Source organism: Chiloscyllium punctatum, chromosome 10 (assembly GCF_047496795.1).
Source record: "Chiloscyllium punctatum isolate Juve2018m chromosome 10, sChiPun1.3, whole genome shotgun sequence".
In the NCBI taxonomy this organism is placed as follows: domain Eukaryota; kingdom Metazoa; phylum Chordata; class Chondrichthyes; order Orectolobiformes; family Hemiscylliidae; genus Chiloscyllium; species Chiloscyllium punctatum.
The window spans coordinates 94,863,802-94,884,968 of NC_092748.1; the positions used below are offsets into that span (position 1 = coordinate 94,863,802).

Below are 21,167 nucleotides of genomic sequence, written 5' to 3' on the forward strand. Positions count from 1 at the left end.
GCTTAAAAATTAATAAACTACTTTTAGAAGTGCATATAATATTCTGAATGCAATAACAGCAGTTATTTTTTGTACAGCAGAGGCGGCCACATACTGAGGGAATGAATAGTTTTTTTTAGATGGGCAGGAGAAAAGAAATTTCTTACTTTTGGTACAACAGAACTTGAGCATTGCTGCGAAGAACACATTTTGCCCAAATATTCTTTTGTACTCATCAGTGTGCAAGAACACCAATTTAAGGGGAAAGCAAACTGTACGAAAGATAATTGCTGATTAATTGGCAAGTGGACGATGATTGTGGATTCATTTGCAATAGAGAATGCACCAGTTAATAAAGAATTACAGTTAGCTGCTAGACTTTGTTTAAATGATAAACCAGGCATGTTAACTCTGAATCTGACAAGTGAACAAATAAAATGCTGTTAGCTATTTGGTTGAGTCAAAACTGGCGCAATGCAAGTAAATACTTACAGCCCAGGAACAGGCCCTTCGGCCCTCCAAGCCTGAGCCGATCCAAATGTACTGTCTAAACTGTCAGTCAATTCCTAAGCATCTGTACCCCTCTGCTCCCCACCTACTCATGCATCTGTCCAGACGCATCTTAACTGAATCTACCATGCCTGCCTTTACCACCTCTGCTGGCAGCGCGTTCCAAACGCCCACAACCCTCTGTGTGAAGTACTTGCCGCGTGTATCCCCCTAAACTTCCCACCTCTCACCTTGAAAGCATGACCTCTCGTTATTGAATCCTTCACCCTGGGAAAAAGCTTGTTTCTATTCACCCTGTCTATACCCTTGATTTTGTAAACCTCTATCAGGTCCCCCTCAATCTCCTTTTTTCTAGTGAAAATAAACCTCACCTACTCAACGTCTCTTCATATCTAGCACCTTCCATACCAGGCAACATCCTCGTAAACCTTCTCTGCACCCTCTCCAAAGCATCCACATCCTTTTAGTAATGTGGCGCCCAGAACTGTACATAGTATTCTAAATGCAGCGGAACCAATATCTTGTACAATTTTAACATGACATGCCAGCTCTTATACTCAATACCCTGTCCGATGAAGACAAGCATACTATATGCCGCCTTGACCACTCTATCCACCTGTGCAGCAACCTTTAGGGTACAATGGGCCTGCACTCCCAGATCTATCTGCTTATCAATTTTTCCCAAGGCTCTTCCATTCATTGTATAATTGTATATTCTTCCTGTCTCCAAAGAACAGGCCCAGTATATTCAAGTACATAGCTTCTAATACCCACCACATTGCGAGTTTGACTGACAATCCTAAATTGATTATCAGTGTAATTATTGGAAAACATCCATATTATCCCACAGATGCTGTCAAATTCCTGAAGTTGATCAAATATTGGACACTGTTGAAAGATTTGCAAATGTGGGCTGACTGAATATGGTCAGTACTTTGCTTGTTGTGAACAGCCAAAGAGATACACTGTTCAATATGGTCCACCAGTCTGTGATGTATGCCCTACATTTATGGCATCACACCAACACTGAAATTCATGCTCCACAATACTCATTTGTGTGAGAGGGATCCTGCATCATCTTGTTTCTGTTAATGTAGTAAAAGTACATTTGTGTGTGTGTGTGTAGAAAACTACATGTATTAACACACAAGGTTCTGTTCTTTGTAGTCTGAAAGAACATGTAATTACAATATTTAAAAGGCATATGGATTGGTATATGAATTGGCTGGATTTAGAATCCCTTTGGCCCAGCAGGTCCACATTGACCCTTTTGAAGTGTGACCTACCCAGACCCATTCCCCTACTACTCAGTATTTACCCCTGACTAATGCACCTTACCAGCACATCCCTGAACACTGGGCAATTTCACCTGGCCAGTTCACCTAATCTGCACATCTTTGGACTGCGGGAGGAAACTGGAGTATCCACAGGGAACCCACCCAGACATGGAGAGAATGTGCAAATTCCACACAGATAGTCACCCAGGGCTGGAATCGAACCCATGTCCCTTGCGCTGTGAGGCAGCAGTGCTATCCACTGAGCCACTGTGCCACCCCTTTAGGGAGAACCAAATGCTGACAAATGGGACTGGATTAATTTAGGGTATCTGGTCAGCATGGATGAATTGGTGTGAAGGGTGTGTTTCTGTGCTGTACATCTCTATATACATGCATTGCTTTTCTTTCAGTGCAATAAAGTAGCTGGCAACCATTTGTTGATTCATTTTTCAGGGCAATAACTTGATAAGTCAGTGTCACCTTGATGGTTAAATATTTATATAAACCCTGGCTGTTAACTGACCATCATCATGACTGGTGCATTCTTTATGACAATGCCTTTACCAATCCGAGTCCATTTGTCAACCAACTAGCACTCCCTTATTATCCACTTTCAATGTTATTTCCCCTTAAATTGACTTGCTTATGAATTCTCTTGATGTGCAAAACAGAAGGCTTTGTCAAAATATGCCTTTTTTAAAGCAACATCCAAGTCCCCTATTTTTCTTCAGATAGCTCTGTGGTATCTTTTACAATTTTTTTGTTTTTCTTTTTATCTTTAGCCCTAGTGGCTCAGTGTTGGCCTGCATTGAGCAAGTCAAAACATATCTTCTCACCGATGGAACATGCAAGTGTGGCTTGGAGTGTCCTCTCATTCTTTCAAAGGTAATAAAAATATTAGAAATATTTTGCACCTTTGACAGCTAATTAGGTATATTTATGATGTAATAACTCTACCAGAAAAGCAAGAACATTGAGATATCCCTTAAAATTGGAAATACTATATGTGTTGTATGCCAAAACTTTATCCAGTAGGTGGATTGAACAGCATATTTTCATTGTTACGTAATGTGGTAAATTCAGTTATTTTATGGTAAACCTGCGTGGTTCTTGCTACACTTTATTACAAATGCATTATTCATATTGTCTCAATAATAATTTGTAAGACTACTTAGCTGAATTTCAGTTACAGCCCAAACTCAAGATTTGGTAGGAAGGAATAATTGAGAAGGTAGGTCCTCTCTCTCATTATCACATCATTTGGATGATAAACATGATCCAACCTTGATTTTTGCCTATGAAGGTCAGTTAGATAATCGACTCTTGCAGTCAGCAAGAAATGTAAAAATTTCATTCTTTTAATCATGTTTATATTTATTGCAGAAAATGCAGAGCTCACAGCAATATGAGCATTGCATGTTTACAACTATTCATCCAATATACTCAAGGATTGCAGCAGTTCAAGGGAACAGCTCACCACTACCTTCTCAAGGGCATTTAGGGATGGGAAATAAATGTTGAGTTAATGACAGATATCCACATTCCCCAAATGAATAAACAAACACATGTGAAAAGGACCCGCTGTCAGCTAATTAATGTAGAAAAGATGAGAGAGGCATGATCAATTTAAGAACTAGATATTTTTTCATTATTTGGTTAAAACCCTTGTTAATTCCAGACTACCTTTACTATTATTGATGGCGGTTGATCTTGCACACAGTGTAAACAAACAAATTATATGTATAATTGTTTTTCATGTTTTAGTATTTTCTATTCCCTCAACCAATAATCACTATATATCCTCTCCATTAGTATGAGCCTTCAGGTATTTTTAAAAAAGGCATGTTTTACACAAAAGTGCATCGGCGTTGGAGAGAAGGAATATTGCTCAAATGCTTGTACAGGATTATATAAAGTGATAGTGCTCTGACGTTACTTTTGCCCTCAGCAAGCCACAAATTTAACACCAAATTTGGAACTTTTAATGAGATGCTGTACTGTCTTTAGGTGTTTACTTTTGATCCTGGAGCAACTGTAAAGCAAAGAACAGCAGAAGATGTCAAAGCTGATGAAGATTTGACAAAACTTTGTATTCATAAACGGAAGATAATTGCAGTAGCTACACTACATAAAAGTATTGAGACACCACATCCTTCCCTGCTTCTAACCAGCCCAGGGGGTGGAACAAGTAAGTTTTTGAAAGCTATTCTCTAGCTTCTTTTATTAGAGTGTGAAGATTATGAATAGAATATATGAAGATAGTGCCGATAGACTACTTGTTGATTTTAAAACTGAGGTAGCTAGGTTTTCTTTTCTAATTGAAATGTAATTGGGATAATGGGCTATATTCCGTTTGGACCTCATTGAATGAAGGGATATGCTTGGGATTAATTGACTACCTTATTATTCAACAAGAAGCAGCAGAAGTGGCTATCCAGTTCCTCAATCAAGTGACCTTGTTTAATTGTTTCCTGTGTAATAAATTTCAATGGACTATCCAAGTACTAGTGAGAATTCTGAGCTGGTAATACATCTTCCTCTTTCCTAACAGCAAGCTCGCCATCTGTAAGATGCAAGCCAGGGGCATAATGGAGTATTCTTGATGGGCTGAGAGATTAACCCTCCCAACCGCCACCTCACACTGCCATTCTCTCCATTGTAGGCAGTGACATCAGTTTATGCAATCTACAAATTGCACTGCAACAACTAACCAAGCCACTTTCAACAGCACTGCCCAAATCTCTACCCCACAAATACAAAGGCATGGAAGTGCTGCCAGTTGTTGAGTCCAAGGACCAAATGGCTATTCCTGTTTCTGTCTGATGAAAAACCTTGAACTCCCTCCTAATTTTCCTACCCTTCCACCACCACCTCACCGCCACCTTCTCAAAACTAGTGGAAACGAACAACAAAAGCTGGTCTAAGCAGCAGTGCTCGTGTCCTCTGAATGAACATTAAAAAAAATGTTATCACCGCCAGATCCAATCCTGTCCTGAGCTGGTATCTGTGCACCAAACTTCAAATCAGAATTGTTGTCCAACAATCCTGAGTGAAAATCCTAGCTGGTTTTCTTTATTCCTAAAACCCCCTGAAGTAAACCTCATTCACTGCAGTTAATTGTATCACTTCTCCTGCATCCACTTTGCTGTAGTATATTCCTAGAATGGGTAATTTATTCAAGAGCCAAATAATTTTTCTTGAAAGGGAGTTGGCTCATTAGGATTATAAAAATACAATTGCTTTTCAGGACAATAAGCATTATGTTATCCTAAGTAAGGATTACAATGTGGTGAAGGTGGACTGCAATTCTTGGTTGAATTTTCTTCCTGTGAAAATTATGTTCTTCTATGCAATTCACCAACCTTTCTTATTTTTTAAAAAGGTGGAACTCTGATGGTACAGTCACGGGCGACAACACCAAGAGCAATGAGGAATAAATCACAAGAAGCAATGGTAAATTCTACAGTGCCAGACTACAAGAATACGTTTCTGCCTAAATTGATGACAGGAGGTCCAAATGCTGTGACACGACTCTATCAACAGGAATTATGTGGAAGTCCCCAGCAGGAGCTTCATGGTTATTCCAGGCAGAGACTGGGTAGCAATGATCAAGGGCAGAAGTCTCCATACCGTGGAAGCCATGGTGGTCTATCCAGCCCAGCATCTTCAGGATCACAAATCTACGGTGATGGTTCTATATCTCCTAGGACTGATACAGTGGGAAGTCCTGATGTGTTTACGAGAAATAATCCAGGATTTCATGCTGGGCCAAACTCCAGTCCTGTTCACATCAATAGAATACCCCATTCCCCACCAACGGTTCTGATGCAAAATTCTTCATCCCACTCATCCTGTGCTATGGCCGGTAGGACTTCTATACCTCTTTCACCAACAATGACTACAAAAAGTCCTGTCATGAAAACGCCCTCTTGCAATTATTCATCAAATGTTGATATGCCAAGAATTATGTTTCACAAACCTCCCCAAGGAGCCTCAACATCATGTGCTCTCCAGAAAAAGCCATTACCCTCTGAAAAGGATCCATTAGGCATCCTTGACCCCATACCAAGTAAACCTAACCCAGTACTTATGAGCACATCTAACTTCCCAACAACCATGCACTCTCAGGTACCTATGATGAATGTAAACATGCCTCCTGCTGTTGTCCCTTTGCCAAGCAACCTACCATTGCCAACAGTCAAACCTGGCCCTGTAAACCATGGAACCCATGTCCCACGGGTCCAACATTCAACATCCACATCTGTATCTCCTGCACCTGTCGCCTCACCTGTACACATGATGGGACCTGTAATGGGAAGAATTGAAGCATCACCACAGAGGTCGAGGTCTTCTTCTACATCATCTGACCATGGAAGTTTAATGATGCCACCTGCAGGTCCTCAGTCAAGCTGCAGTGGAATAAAGGTTCCTCCAAGGTCTCCAAGGTCATCTATGGGTTCTCCACGACCATCCATGCCATCCAGTCCATCCACCAAGCCTGAAGGGCTTTTTCATCAATATAAAGATATTCCTAATCCATTATTGGTTGGAATGAACAATGTTCTGAATCCTCAAAGTAATCCTTTGTTTCCATCTGTATCTGTTGGAAATGTACCACAGCAGAAGGGTCAGCCAGGTTTGCTTGGAATGCCCTTAAATCAAATTTTGAACCAGCATAATGCTGCCTCATTTCCAGCAAGTAGTTTACTTTCAGCAGCAGCCAAAGCACAGCTAGCGAATCAAAACAAACTGTCTGGTAATAACAGTGGTGGTGGAGTTGGCAGTGGTGGCAATAGTGAAGGACATAGCACTTTAAATACCATGTTTCCTCCAACTGCCAACATGCTTCTTCCCATTAATGAAGGTCAGAGTGGACGTGCGGCTCTGAGAGACAAGCTCATGGCACAGCAAAAGGATCCTTTAAGGAAGCGGAAACAAGGAACTCCTACAGTATTGAGTATGTTAAAACAGTCTCAGATGGGCAGCTCTGGAGTCCCAAAGTCTGTGATTGACTCTGTAAGGAAACAAGGGCAAAATTCATCCTTAACCATGAATAATACCATGTCTCAATTACTTCAATCGATGAGTTCGCAAAGTTCTCAAATAAGTGGCAATAGCAGCACTAGTTGTGGTAGTTCCACTACAGGTATTTCTGGTTCCTCCAACCAACATAGCTTCTCAAATACCAGTCTGAACTCAGGTTCCATTCATAACCTATCAGCTCAAAATTTAACAAGAGGGGAAGGTATTTCTTGCCAAAATACAAGTACTAATTTAATCCACAATTGTCAGGGCCCAAACAATCAATTTGTTGGGTTAGTTGGACAGCTCCATGGTAATGGAAATTGTGGGCTGCTTCATCAGTCTGCAATGACTTTGGGAAATAATTTGCATTCTAACCACCATTCAAGAATTGCAGCCTCTTCAGCAGCAATGGTACCAAACAGCAGTGGCATTTGTAGCCAAACCAGTGCTGACACAGGTATGGTTTTACAGTGATGAACTTTTCGCTAATACATTGTCTTGCGATTTACTTTCAAACTTCAATTTTAGGTACTTGTAAAATTTTTAATAAGTATTTTGCAATTTTATCACGAGGATTATGGTGCATATTATAAGATTCCATTGAGTACAGTTCTATAAATTACAAAATGTAGCAGGTATATTCATAAAGCAGGTTTTATTCTTGTATGTTATCAGTTCAAAGATTTCTCTTTCAATGAAAAATGCAAGTAACCAAATACTTAGGTTAGTTCCAGCATAATTTATGTATAATTTAAGTGGTTATTTCAAGATTAACATTAATATTCCGTCCTCTTGGTGCTTAAGTGACTGTGGCATTTCTCCTCATTTTGTTACGATATATCTTGGCCACCTCCTGACAGAAATGAGTTCGAAGCTTTTTTTTTGTAATCCTATCTAAAATGGTATGTGAAACATTAGGCAGATTACCTTCCTCCCCTTAGTATGATTTTTGAGGAGGAAAATAAATCAGAAATGTGGACATACTTCAGTTTGTTGATCAGAAATATTCTCGTTTTCATTGAAGAATTGAGTTCACCTTTTCTAGACTTGAAAATCATTTGGAGTTGGAAACCTGTTTGACAAAGTGTCTTCCACAAATGCATAGTACAAAAATTGTTCTCATACTGGCCTTGATCTTCACATAATAATTTGTGCATTGAAAAGAAATGTAAAATTTAAATGTCAATTCTATCCTTTTTTTTTAAAAATGAAAATGCAAATGACTTGTGCACAAACTGAATATTCTGCCAAGCATTGTGAAGCATATGTTGTTTTGTTGGCAGATTCAGCTTACTGTATTCTGGGAAGCATGACTACATTCTGACGAGTTTGCTCGGTAGCTGCATGATTTCTTTATTTGCAGCATTCTTGCTCAAATAGGCCAGATTGTTATGGGAATTTGTTTCGGATAGTTTGCAAGTTGACTGGATTACATTAAAGAAAGATTATGTACAATGTGGTGAAATAACAGGCATCTGCATGTCCCAGGTTTCTAGCTTCAGGCAGCTGTAGAAGAAAAGCTGCGCTAAAACTGGCAAAGTTGAGAAACAGAACGTCTACTTCATTTACCAACAGTGATTACTTGCTTAAATTACAACTGCATGACAGGAGATGTAATAATTCCACTAAATAAAAGGAAATGTTTTTCCTTTGTTATGGAATTAATCACTATTTCATGTTTAAGTATAGTTTGTTTTGTAACACCTTTTTCCTCCATTTTCTTGCCCTCGTCAACGCTATCCTTTGTCAGGAGGGCAGGATGGTCCATCCCATGGACATCTCCACAGACGGCAACGTTGTTCTTTGGTCAACCTGTCAGGAGGTATGGTTGAGTATTGTAGGCACAGGATCCACTTTCCTTGCCTCTCATTCCAGTTAAATAAATAATTTTAACCAAAGCAAAAATCTGAAAAAAACCATATAATCTTTATGCAATACACAAGAAGGGAGACTGTGTTCAACGTGAAATGTTGCTGAAACAAACTTGTATCATTGTTAGATGGTTCAATACCTCTCAAGAATCTTGTTTTTTTACGTTCGTTTCATCGTTTTCTACTTTTGTTAGATCTTATACATAGTCCATAAACATTGTGGTGTATTATCCTTTCACCTCCAAAGCAGGGACTAAATCTAAATTATGGATTTGTAAATGGATGATGTTAAAATTCTCTGTTCATCTATGGAAGCTAGAAGGAAAATTTCTTTCTGTCTAGTAATGTCTTCTGTAGCATGCCCGTTTAACAAAAAAGAATGTGTCAGTGCTGACCAGAGGTAATCAAAGAATCTAAACTGAAGGAGTTATTGTAACCTTAGTACTAGGCTTTAGACGGAAATAATAATTCCTGAAATATCCTGGATTATTTATCTATGGATACATATTTGGTTTAAGTAAGATCAAAATAATGCAGTTTGTTCATTATGTCAACTATTCATTCCTCCTATATGCATTCTGTTTCTGTAGTATATAACACAAATCCTGTTTCATAAGTGTGAAGATTTAAAACACACAAACACTATTTACTTCATCAGATTTAGGATTCAGTTGAAAGACATGATATTAATTAAAATGTCATGGTGCTGTCTATATCTATAGATGGTGTATTGTAACAGAAATTGTAAAGCTTAACGAATGAGTTTATTCAGTAAGTTTTATAAGTCTGCCATAATGGGTTTTTCACTTGAGGTTAACATAAGTGATGTTTACTTGAATCTAACAAAATAAAGATTGTTGAAGATTGTGAAAAATCAGTTTTTTTTTGTTCTGCATGTGTTAATGTTATTAATGACATCAGAAGTTTCTGGTGGAGCTGATTGTGATCTCAACCAATTCTAAAATTAAATTATTCTCAACATTTTAATAATCAGTGCAGATGATTTGTTTGCACTCACTGTTAACTCAAGCTGGTATTTTCACTGCCTTGTGGACTTCATGTGCAGATTCGCAGAACATGGCAGAAAGGTTGAGAACAATGGACACCAACTTATGATTGGCAAAGGAAGTCAAGATAGCAGAAAAGTTTTTTTTCATTATTGCAGCAAATGTTTCCTGTCAGGAATGCACAGCCTAGAAGTTTAAATATTTGTATGTTCATTTGTGACTTTCAAAAGAAAATTGAATAATTAAAGGGAAAGAACTACAGGCTTATGGGTGAAAATGTTAGGAGGCATGGAACATTCAATGTTAGCTTTTCTTGGAAGTTGCTGGCAGGGACACCGGGCCAAATGGCTTGAATGTGTGCATGTTTGTATATGTTTTTGTAGTCATGGAGTCAAACAGCCTGAAAACAGATCCTTTGGTCCAACCTGTCCATGCCAATCGTGTTCCCAAGCTAAACTAGTCCCACCTCCCTGCTCTGCCCACCTTCCTCCACACCTTTCCTATTCATGAACTTAGCTAAACGTCTTTTCAACTTTGTAACTGTAACTGTACCTGCACCCACCACTTTCTCTGTTTAAAAAAAAATGCTCCTCTTGTCCTATTAAATCTTTCTCTTCTCATCTTAAAATTATGACCCCTTCTTTTGGGGTCCCCACCCCCCTCACTAGCAGAAAGGATCCTTGCCATTCACCTTGTCTATGGCCCTCGTGATTTTATAAAGTTCAGTAAGGTCACCCCCTCAATCTCTTCCGCTCCCAGCCATTCCAGTCTATTTTTGTTTCTCAAACCTTCCATTTTTGGCAATGCCTTGGTAAGATTTTTCTGAACCCTCTCCAATTTAATAATACCCTTCCTAAAACATGGTATGGAGAAAAAATGATTTCCTAAGTTAAGCTACCCTGCAACCCTTTATTTCAGGCATATCTTCTACCTTCGTTGTAAACATTTGTCTTTTTGATTTTGATGCATAATCTACTAGTGATGATAGCTGATGTGTACATATCATTGTCACAGCAATGCTTAACAAAGTAACCCTTTCAAAGGTGTTACGTGCTGGGTAGCTCTTGACTCTTTTTTTTAGCTTAATACGTATCCCACCACACAACTGGCAAATGCATTCAAACACTCTCTCAAATTCTTGGATAATACAAGTTGTTGACCAAAAAATAATACAACCCCAGTGACGTATGTTTGGAAAAATTTGAGGCAGACTGCTTATTCGATTTTTGCATAAGTAACGAATGGAACTTATGGAAGGAAACATTAATTGTTGCCAATGAGGCAAGTATTGTCAGAGGCTCAGTTAGAGCACTGTGCCGATAGGCTTTTGGAAATGTCACATTGAAATTAGTACACTGTAATGGTGTTTGGTATGCCAGTGCTGCGATATTCATTTGGAATCGGTGTGACATTCAATGTTAGAGCCTAAAAAACTATGCCACATCAAAATGTTGTTTTAGGCTTAATAAAATCCAAGGACAAAACATATTCGAGAGCAAACAATTATTTCTTTGTGAGGAAAATCTTTGTTATATGAGCACCATTTAACTTGATTTTAAAACATTGACATGCTGACTGCAAAAGTCATATAGAATGAATCCAGTTTCACCAAGATCAGAGATATGGGAAAGGTTTAGGAGCAGAATTTCAAAAGACCTAATTTGATAAAAACACAGCTGCTGGTGGTGGAGCAATTAAAATTGAGGATACAAGTTTGGAGATCCACAGATATCTTGACAACTTTTAATGCTGATAATAGTCATAGAAAATGGAGGATGAGATAAAAAAGCAATTTGAAAACAAGGATGAAAATTTTAATATTAAAATATTATAGGACCACGAACCAGTCAGTCAACGATTAAGAATGATAGGTGAATGTGATTTGGTGTAAGTTAAGATATGAGTGACAGTTTTAGGTGAGTGCAAATTTATTTAAGGTTGAAGGCCAACCAAGACAACATTGGTATAGTCCACCATTTTCTGCTTGCTTGCTTTTATTTGAGATCAACATCTGGAGTGCTTATTTTTATTTATTATAATTGAATAGTTAAGTTTCGAGTTGAGATTTTTCATGAGTGTTTTTAAAAAGCAGATTAGCTAAGGCTGGAGTCAGATCATGTGAAAGGGATAGTCTTTAATTTTGTGATTTCTAAATTTAGTCCAAGTTTCATTGATTTTGTTAAGGGATCACCATGTTCATTCATGTAACTTGAGCAATTTTTTAATCTCCATGCTATTTGTAGAGAATAACTAAATTATAAGTAAATAGCTTCCTCCCCAATTTCTTCAGAAATACATCAAAATGAACAAGAGTGTGTACAGAAATTATTTTTTTCTGGATCATTGCAAATATAATTGAAAGTACTTTTAATGTGTAGGATATTTTAGTAATTTACATCAAATGCCCTGGTTTAGAAATATTAGAATATACTGCAGAATGCAATTTTCAAGACATGTGATAGAAGCTGAAGGTACATTTTTGCAAATGGCCATTCTCGGAACATGTTTATCTTTCATATTGTTTAGTTATTTTGTTTCTGAAATGACATAAGATCATTTAAAAGAATATTTACTATTTGTGGACTTTTTCAGTCAAATTCCCCAAACATTTCACCAAGAGATATGCATTCAGTTGGAATTGGTCACAATCTGTGAGGTCTGTGTGCTGAGACTAATTATCCCAATTCCCATTCAAATAAGTGTAATCTTGACCTGACTCCTCATAAGCATTCAAACTGTCCTGAATACTAATCTGCTCTTGTGAAAGTGATTTGAATTATATAGAGGGCTTGTATATAGTCATGGAGATGTACAGCATGGAAACTGACCCTTCGGTCCAACTCATCCATGCCAACCAGCGATCCCTACCCAATCTAGACCCACCTGCCAACACCCAGCTCATATCCCTCCAAACCCTTCCTATTCATATACCCATCCAGATACCAGACTCTGCCACCTCCTCTGGCAGCTCATTTGCGTGAAAAAGTTGCCCCTTAGGTCTCTTTTATATCTTTCCCCTCTCACCCTAAACCTATGCCCTCTAATTCTGGACTCCCCACTTCAAAAATCAATTTTGTGAAACATATGACCTTGTTACAGCTGTCTTTAGCTGTATTGTCATGTGATCATGTAATTGAAAGCAATTCAAGGGGAAGCTTTCAGATCAGATTCAGATAAGTTGAAACCCAAACTCTGATAAGGCTGATGTTGTTCCTATTGCAAGTCCCAAATGATTTTATACTGCATCTAATTTACATAAAAACTGCATTGGTATAAAAATAAAATGCATTTGTTTAACTAGATTTTAGAAACAAATCATCATTGTCGCAACAATTATTGAAATGCTCATTTATGCATTTTTCATAATTCACCATTAAAGACTTAAATAACAGATTGAACACTAATTTTAAATTGTGCAATAGCCAAGAACAGCACGTGAATCATGTAAGCACTCAGACAAATGGGCTCAACCTGTGTGTATATAAATAGGAGAGTTTTAGAGTGATATGGGTCTGGTGCTGGCAGGTGGGATATCTGGTCGGCATGGGCGTGTTGGACCAAAGGGTCTGTTTCCGTGATGTACACCTTTATAACTCCATGACTATCACTGGTAAATGGTTGTTTTCAGGACAATTACAGTAATTTGCAGTGATATGAAATTCACTAGCTTCACAAGGAAAGATTGAATATTTTATTTTTTACGGATCAATATTTTTAAAAAATAGTAAAACTGAAAATGTGATTATTACATTCTAGTTTACATCGTCTTTCACAATGGTAATGACATAAGTATCAATGTCATTCAGCGTAAAACTAAAGACTAAAGGCAAATAGTTAATTATTCGGGCTGTTCGGGTGTTTTCAAAGCCCTTTAGTTTCACGTATAATTTTAAAGTAAAAGCTGTCACAGGCATACAATTTAGTTGGTAAGTTCTGTTGTGGCTGCACATACCCAAAGCAATGGAGGTCTGTGCCATGCAAATATACTATAGAAAAGGCTTTTCATTGATTCAGAGTAATCTTCATTAAGGAACTTTAAGTTACGCTTATTTATTAGTTACTTTGATATCATTTTAAACCCAATTTATTAATTCAAGGTCGTTATAAATATTAATGAAATCTATTTTCAGCTTAAAGGTATTGTATAAATATTAATGCTAAAAAGTCAAAACCAAATGCTGTGGGACTGATCTGTTACATTTTGATTAATCAGTTTAATTGTATTCTAGTTACATAAATAACATTAAGATATTATTTGCTAAGTGAATCAAATTGTTTTAAGCAATAGCTGTGTATATTACGCTTGTAGCCTTTAAAAGCTTGCTGCAGTTGAATTGATTAATCAGTTTGATGCTGTATCTTGGCACTGATCTGGTAGCACGGCCAAAATATGTAGTGTTGCAAGTAGTTATATAGTCGCATTTAATATTTTTAAACCACCATAATCATTTTCTCTTTGTAAGAAAAGTTTTTGTGATTTTTCACAAAGCTATCAAACAGCAGCACTTAATAAATAATTCTTAACAAATGCATTCCACAACCTGCTCGAACAGTTTTGCTGTGAAATGAGACATATTGCTAAAGTTGTTTGTCTTGCACTGATCAGGGTGAATGCAAGATGCAAATTTCAAACAGTTTATAACATGAAAGGGGTGGTGATGAGTTGACTCTTAATTGGATGAAGCATTGCTGTGATATAAGGTATTGCAAACTTCAAACTTCCCATGTTGGGCAAGGCTTGGATATATGCAGGACCCATTGTTTGCAAAATCAAGGAATGTGAATGAATGTTCTTTTGAGCAAGCATAAATGAGCAAAATGATCAGCTTTACTGATAAATTTATTTTTAACATAGCTGTTAGATCACTTAGGACTGTTCAGGAGGTGCTAGCAAATCTCAAATGTTTCCATGCTGTACATCTCTATGACTCTCCAACATTTTTGCTCTACATTCTGTGCTATAGACAACCAGAGAAACGCATTTTTTCTTTATTAGCCCGTCACTGGGGCTTGTATCTTTGTATCTGTCATCACATTGGCAGAGAAATGAAATTGCTAGACATCGAGGCCAAATCAACCATTTAGTATTTGTATCTGGTAAAGGCATTAGCGGAGTCATGCTAACCAAATGCAATTATGTTGGCATAAGTCACTGTGTTCTTATGAATGATCCCAAATTCACATCTGTTTGATCTGCCATCAAGAGTGATTGCACAGCTTAGTTTGAAGCAGGCTTCAGAAATATTTGATTTGTGCATCAGTACCAAACTATTTTGCAACATTTATGATTGGATTCATCCCAATGGAAAGGGATCCCTTTGCCTATGCTCAAACTATATGCAACCTACAGCAACAACAGTGCCTTGTCTGTGTGCTCATTGAATGTGCTCATTGAATATGCTCATTGAATACAGCAGGACTGTTGGCAACCACACCACTCAAGAAAGTGAACAAGAGTTGCATTTCTCCCTTTCACAGAAACCTAACGGGGCCACCATTTTCTGAATCTGTGGTTGTTGAAATTATGAACTTAACTACTAATACAGATAATTTCAATGATGTTACATTATGTCCAGTAAATGGAGTAGCCATAGGATATTCTCTAAGTCCGACATTGTCTCACTTTTGTTCGTTTCCTGTGAAACATCTTTTTGATTGAATTAGGCACGTGGCAGGAGGATGGGACTATTTCCAATGTACAATGCAGGTTATTGTTTGGATATTTCCTTGCTGCTGCTTAAAGTGCTCCAACCCATGCTCAAATTAGCAAATTCCACAGGCCTGCCACTCTGCGTTAAGAAATTTCTCCTCTTAGTCCGAAATGGTTTACCTTGTATCCTTCGACTGTGACATCCAATTCTGGACTCTGCTGTCATTGGGAGATTCTTCCTTTGTGTGCTCCTGCTAGAATTAAGCATAAAACAAGCACAGGCACTTCAGCCCTCAATGTTGTGCCAATCTTTTATCCTACTCTCAGATTAAACTAACCTACATACCCTTCATTTTACTATCATCCATGTGCCTATTCAAGAGTTGCTTAAATGTTCCTAATGTATTTGACTCTACTACCACTACTGGTAGTGCATTCCATGCACCTGCCACTCTGTGTAAGGAACCTACCTCTGACATCTCCCATAAACCTACCTTCAATCACCTTAAAATTATGCCCCTTTGTGATAGCTATTTCCACCCTGAAAAATAGTCTCTGGTTTTTCACTCTATCTCTGCCTCTCATCATTTTGAACCCTCTATCAAGTCACCTCTCATCCTCCTTCAGTCCAATGAGAAAAGCCCTGCCTCCCTCAACCTTTCTTCATAAGACATGCCCTCCAATCCAGACAGCACCTAGTAAATCTCCTCTGCATCCTCTCTCTCTCATGCTTCCATGTCATTCCTATCATGAGGCAATCAGAACTGAACGCAATATTCCAAGTGTGTTCGAAGGGCTATATAGAGCTGCAACATAACCTCGTAGCACTTAAACTAAATCCCCCTAATGAAAGCCAACACTCCATATCCTTCTTTAACAAACCTGTCAACTTGGGTGGCAACTTTCAGTGATCTATGATGTGGATCACAAGATCCCTCTGTTCCTCCACACTACCAAGAACCTTGCCTTTAAGCCTGTATTCTGCATTCAAATTCGACCTTCCAAAATGAATCGCTTCACGCTTTTCCAGGTTGAACTCCATCTGCCACTTATTAGCCCAATTCTACATCCTATCAATGTCCCGTTGCAACCTACAACAGCCATCCACACTATATGCACCACTCCACCAACCTTCATGTCATCGGCAAACTTACTAACCCACCCTTTCACTTTCTCATCCAAGTAATTTATAAAAATCACAAAAACTGGAGGTCCTAGAACAGATCCTTGCAGAGCACCGCTGGTCACTGAGTTCCAGGCTGGATACTGTCCATCCACTACCACCCTCTGTCTTCTATGGGCCAGCCAATTCTGTATCCAGGCAGCCAAATTTCCCTGTAACCCATGCCTCCTTACTTTCTGAATGAACCTACCATGGGGAACCTTCGCAAACACCTCGCTAAAATCCATAAACATCAGATAAAATTCATATGCTCTACCTTCAATGTGTTTTGTCACTTCCTCAAAGAATTCAGTAAGGCTTGTGAGGCATGACATGCCCCTCACAAAGCCATGCTGACGATCTCTAATCAAGCTATGCTTTTCCAAATAATCATAAACCCCGTCTCTTTGAATCCTGTCCAATAATTTGCACACCACTGACATAAAACTGACTGGTCTATAATTCCCAGGATTATCCCTATTCCTTTTCTTGAACAAGGGAAGAAAGTTTGCCACCCTCCAATCATCTGGTGCTACTCCAGTGGGCATTGAGGACGCAAAGATTGTGGGCAAAGATGCAGCAGTCTCTTCCCTCGCTGCCTGTAGTAACCTTGAGCATATCCCGTCTGACCCAGGCGACTTGCCTATCTTCAAGTTTTTCAAAATCTCCACATCCTTCTCCTCAACATCAATCTGTTCAAGCCTATCAGCCTGTTTCATGCTATCATCTCAAACGACAAGGTCACACTCAGGATACTGAAGCAAAGTATTCTTTAAAGTCTTCCACTACCTCCTCTGAATCCAGGCACAAGTTCCCTTCACAATCCCTGAACGGCCCTACCCACACTCTGGCCATCATCTTGTTCCCCGCATAAGTGTAGAGTGCCTTGGGATTTTTTCTGAATCCTACCTGTTAAGGCCTTTTCATGCTCCCTTCTATAGGTTTTGACAGTCCTTCTTCATTCTTCTGAAAACGAAAATAATCCTAACTAATTCAACCTCTCCTCATATATCAGTCCTACCATCATTCTGGGGAAGCTTTGTTGCACTTTTGTATAAAAGTGTAGCAAGGATAACCTTCTGATAAGGAGGTCAAAACTGCAATTTTCTGGAGAGACCTGTTTGCTGCAGTCAGTCAGACTATATCCAAGACTTGCACATTTTTTCAATTACCTTAATGCATGGGGAGCCTATCTTTTTTTTTTCCTCCATGTCTTCTAGTCGCTTATAAGGCCAACTAGAATTGACTTACAAGCCAATTATTAGCCCTTACTTTTGTATTGTAAAATCTTTTTGTTGTGTCTCTGGACATCAGATTGTGTCTAAGAAAAGTTAACAAACAGCGTAATTCACTGCTGACCTTAGAGGAACCTGTGTGGGAGCGCTCTCAGCAGGGGAGCAGCTAAGTGAATAGTTTATAAATGTAACCTTACTGTTCGTTCTTTGTAAATCTACAATAGTGAGTTGAGTGGATTCTTTTTTAATTCAATGTTGTATTGAGATCTGTGTCTCAATTAAAATTTTAAAATATAAAACCGAAGTAGTAAGTTAGCCTGGAGCACTTTTTACAGCAGTAAGACTGCTATTTTCTGTGTGCGCAGATTAAGTTGCAAAGGTGGCATTTTGTAGTGTGATATGCTCTCCCTGTCACTTGTGGGCGATTAGGGAGAGTTCCCGTGTTACTGATGATTATGTTTTCAGGAAGTGTATTTGGAGACGAATCCTATCAGATCACATGGTTCAGTTGGAGTGGCAGTGAGGAATTTACAGAAGCAAGGAGGTGTGATGGATGGCAGGATGATTAGATCACATGGAATCCAGGACAAGCTGGCAAACTGGATGCAAAATTGGATTGATGGTAGGAAGCAGAGGGTGCTAGTTGATTGCTTTTAGGAGCCACGAGGACATGTTGCAGCTGAATAAAACTCTGGTACAGCCACACTTGGAATATTGCACACAGTTCTGGTCACCACATTATCGGAAGGATGTGGAGATGTTGGAAAGGGTTCAGAGGTGGTTTTTATTAGGATGTTGCCTGGTATGGAGGGAAGGTCTTATGTGGAAAGGCTGAGGAACTTGAGGCTGTTTTCATTAGAGAAAAGAAAGTTGAGAGGTGACTTAATTGAGACATGTGCGATAATAGGGTTAGACAAGGTGAACATAGAGCCTTTTTCCTCGTATACTAATGGCTCGCACAAGGGGACACAGCTTTAAATTGAGGGGTGATAGATAAAGGGCAGATGTCAGAGGTGGTTTCTTTACTCAGAGTAGGAAGGACGTGGAACGCCCTGCCTGCAACAGTTGTAGACTCACCAACTTTAAGGGATTTAAATGATCATTGGATAATCATATGGATGAAAACGGAATAGTGTAGGATAGATAGGCTTCAGACTGGTTCCACAAGTCGGTGCAACATCGAGGGCTCAAGGGCTGCTATGTTCTATGTTCCCCGGGACCTGATCAGATGTACCCTAGAACTTTGTGGGAGGCTGAGCAAGTGATTGCTAGGCCCTTACTGAGATATTTGTATCATCGATGGCCACAGGTGAGGTGCTAGAAGACTGGAGGTTGGCTAACATGGTGCCAATGTTTAAGAAAGGTGATAAGGTCAAGTCAGGAAACTATCGACTGGTGGGTCTGACATCAGTGATGGGCATTTTGTTGTAGGGAATTCTGAGGGACAGGATTGACATGTATTTGGAACGACAAAAACTGATCGGCAGAGTCAGCATAGCTTTCTGCTTGGGAAATCATGTCTCACTAACTTGATTGAGTTTTTTGAAGAATTAACAAAGAATTGATGAGGGCAGAGTGGCGGACGTGATCCATGTGAATAAGGTTTGTGTAAAGATTTGGGTGCCAGTTGTCATGGTTTTGGGTATGATTGCTGAGCTGGGAAGTTGATTTGCAGACGTTTCATCCCCTGTCCAGGTAACATCTTCAGTGCTTTGGATCCTCTTGTGAAGCGCTGCTGTATTGTCTTCTGGAATTTATTTGGTTCAGTTTCTGCTGCTTCCATTTGCCAGTTCCGGTTGTTCATTGTACTGGCCAGTATATTGTTTCCAGATCAAAGTGCTTGTTGATGGAGTCTGTGGGTGAGTGGCATGCTTCTCTGAATTCTCTGGCTGCCCTCTGTTTAGCTTGTCCCATGATCGTTGTATTGTCCCAGTTGAATTTGGAGTCCCTTTCATCTGTGTGCATTGCTACTAGGAACAGCTGGTCGTGCCGTGTAGCGACTAGTTGGTGTTCATGGATGCGGATTGTTAGTTGTCTGCCTGTTTGCCCTATATGGTGTTGCATGGAATCTTGTAAATTACGTTCGTCTTGCACATGGTGGGTATCGGGACTTTTGTCCTGGTGAGTAGTTGTCTGACGTGGCTGTCTGTTTATGGGCAATCATGGATCCTAGTGGCTGGAGAAGTCTGGCTGTCAGTTCCAAGATGTTTTTTATGTAAGTTAGCGTGGCTCGTGAGTTAGGTTATGGCATGTCCTTGTTACATTGTTTGTTAGGCATCTGCGGATGAAGTTGCGGGGATATCAGTTTTTGGTGAAGTTCCTTTAGAGGTATTCTTCCCTTCATAGGTCAGGAGTGCTGCAGTGTGTTGTAACCCTCTTGAACAGGGCTCTAATGTAACTTGTGCACGTTTGGGTGATTGCTGTTATAATTCAGGTGTGAGCGATCATGGTGTGTGGCTTTCCTGTACACTTTTTGTGGTGAATTCACCATTCTGTGTTCTTTGTACCATCACATCCAGGAATGGGAGTTGGTAGTTGGTTTCCTCCTCTCTTGTAAATATGATCCCTTTAAGTGTGATGTTAATGATCCAGTGTGTTTTCTCGATTTCTATTCGCTTAATGATTACAAAAGTGTCATCTACATATCTGATCCAGAGTTTGGGTTGGACTTGTGGTTGGACTGTTTGTTCTAATCAATGCATCACTGCTTCTGCTATGAGCCCAGAGATGGGTGAGCCCATAGGTGTTCCATTGATGTGTTCATATATTTGGTTGTTGAATGTGTAGTGTGTCATCAAGGTTGAGTAGTTTGAGTGTGCAGTCTTTGTTGATAGGTTCCCTGTTGTGTTGTCTGTTCTGCCTGTCCAGGAGGTTGGCTATTATTTCTCGGGCGAGAGTTTTGTCAGTTGAAGTGAACAGTGCTATTACATCAAATGGGACCATTGCTTCATCCTTGTCTATGTTTATGTTCTTGATGTTGTCCAGGAATTTCTGTAATGATTGTATGCAGTGGTTGGATCCGCTGATAAAATGTTTTAGTTTTTCTTGGAGTTCTTTTGCCAGTTTTTGCAATGGCATTCACGGTTGTGCCACAATGGGTCTGAGTGGTGTGTCTGGTTTGTGTTCTTTGGGTAATCCGTAAAATCTTGGAATGTTGCTTTCTGATTTCATCATTGTAGATCAAGGCTGGTTATTAGTCCGTTTTTTAAGGTTCCGTAATGTGTTGTTTATTCTATTGGTTAGCCGTGGTGTGGAGTTGAACACTCTCTGTACCAAGATGTCAGTATCTGAAGTAGTTGCTCTGCTTTCTGAATATATTCGGTCTTGTCCATGATGACCATCACTCTGCCCTTGTCTGCTGGTACTATGATTGTTCTTGTCATTTTTGAGTGTTTTTAGGGCTTCTTTCTCTTTGGTGTTGAGGTTGTTTGTTTGCCTTTCCTTAATAAAG

General features: G+C 39.2%; 1 protein-coding gene across 7 annotated transcripts in view; it reads left to right on the plus strand.

The window, feature by feature from the left end:
• The window catches only part of mbd5 (methyl-CpG binding domain protein 5), a 233,658-nt gene that overhangs the window by 147,622 nt on the left and 64,869 nt on the right, over positions 1-21,167 (plus strand). For 4 of the 7 annotated variants that reach the window (XR_011961715.1, XM_072579754.1, XM_072579753.1 and 1 more), the window contains 4 exons: positions 2,549-2,651; positions 3,774-3,954; positions 5,149-7,248; positions 8,542-8,613. Coding sequence is in view for 6 of the 7 variants with exons in the window: in XM_072579754.1 (XP_072435855.1) it covers positions 2,549-2,651; positions 3,774-3,954; positions 5,149-7,248; positions 8,542-8,613 (2,456 nt within the window). In the remaining variant the exon portion in view is untranslated. The remainder of the gene's footprint in view (positions 1-2,548; positions 2,652-3,773; positions 3,955-5,148; positions 7,249-8,541; positions 8,614-21,167) is intronic. The other 3 variants (XM_072579756.1, XM_072579757.1, XM_072579758.1) reach the window with 1 other exon arrangement.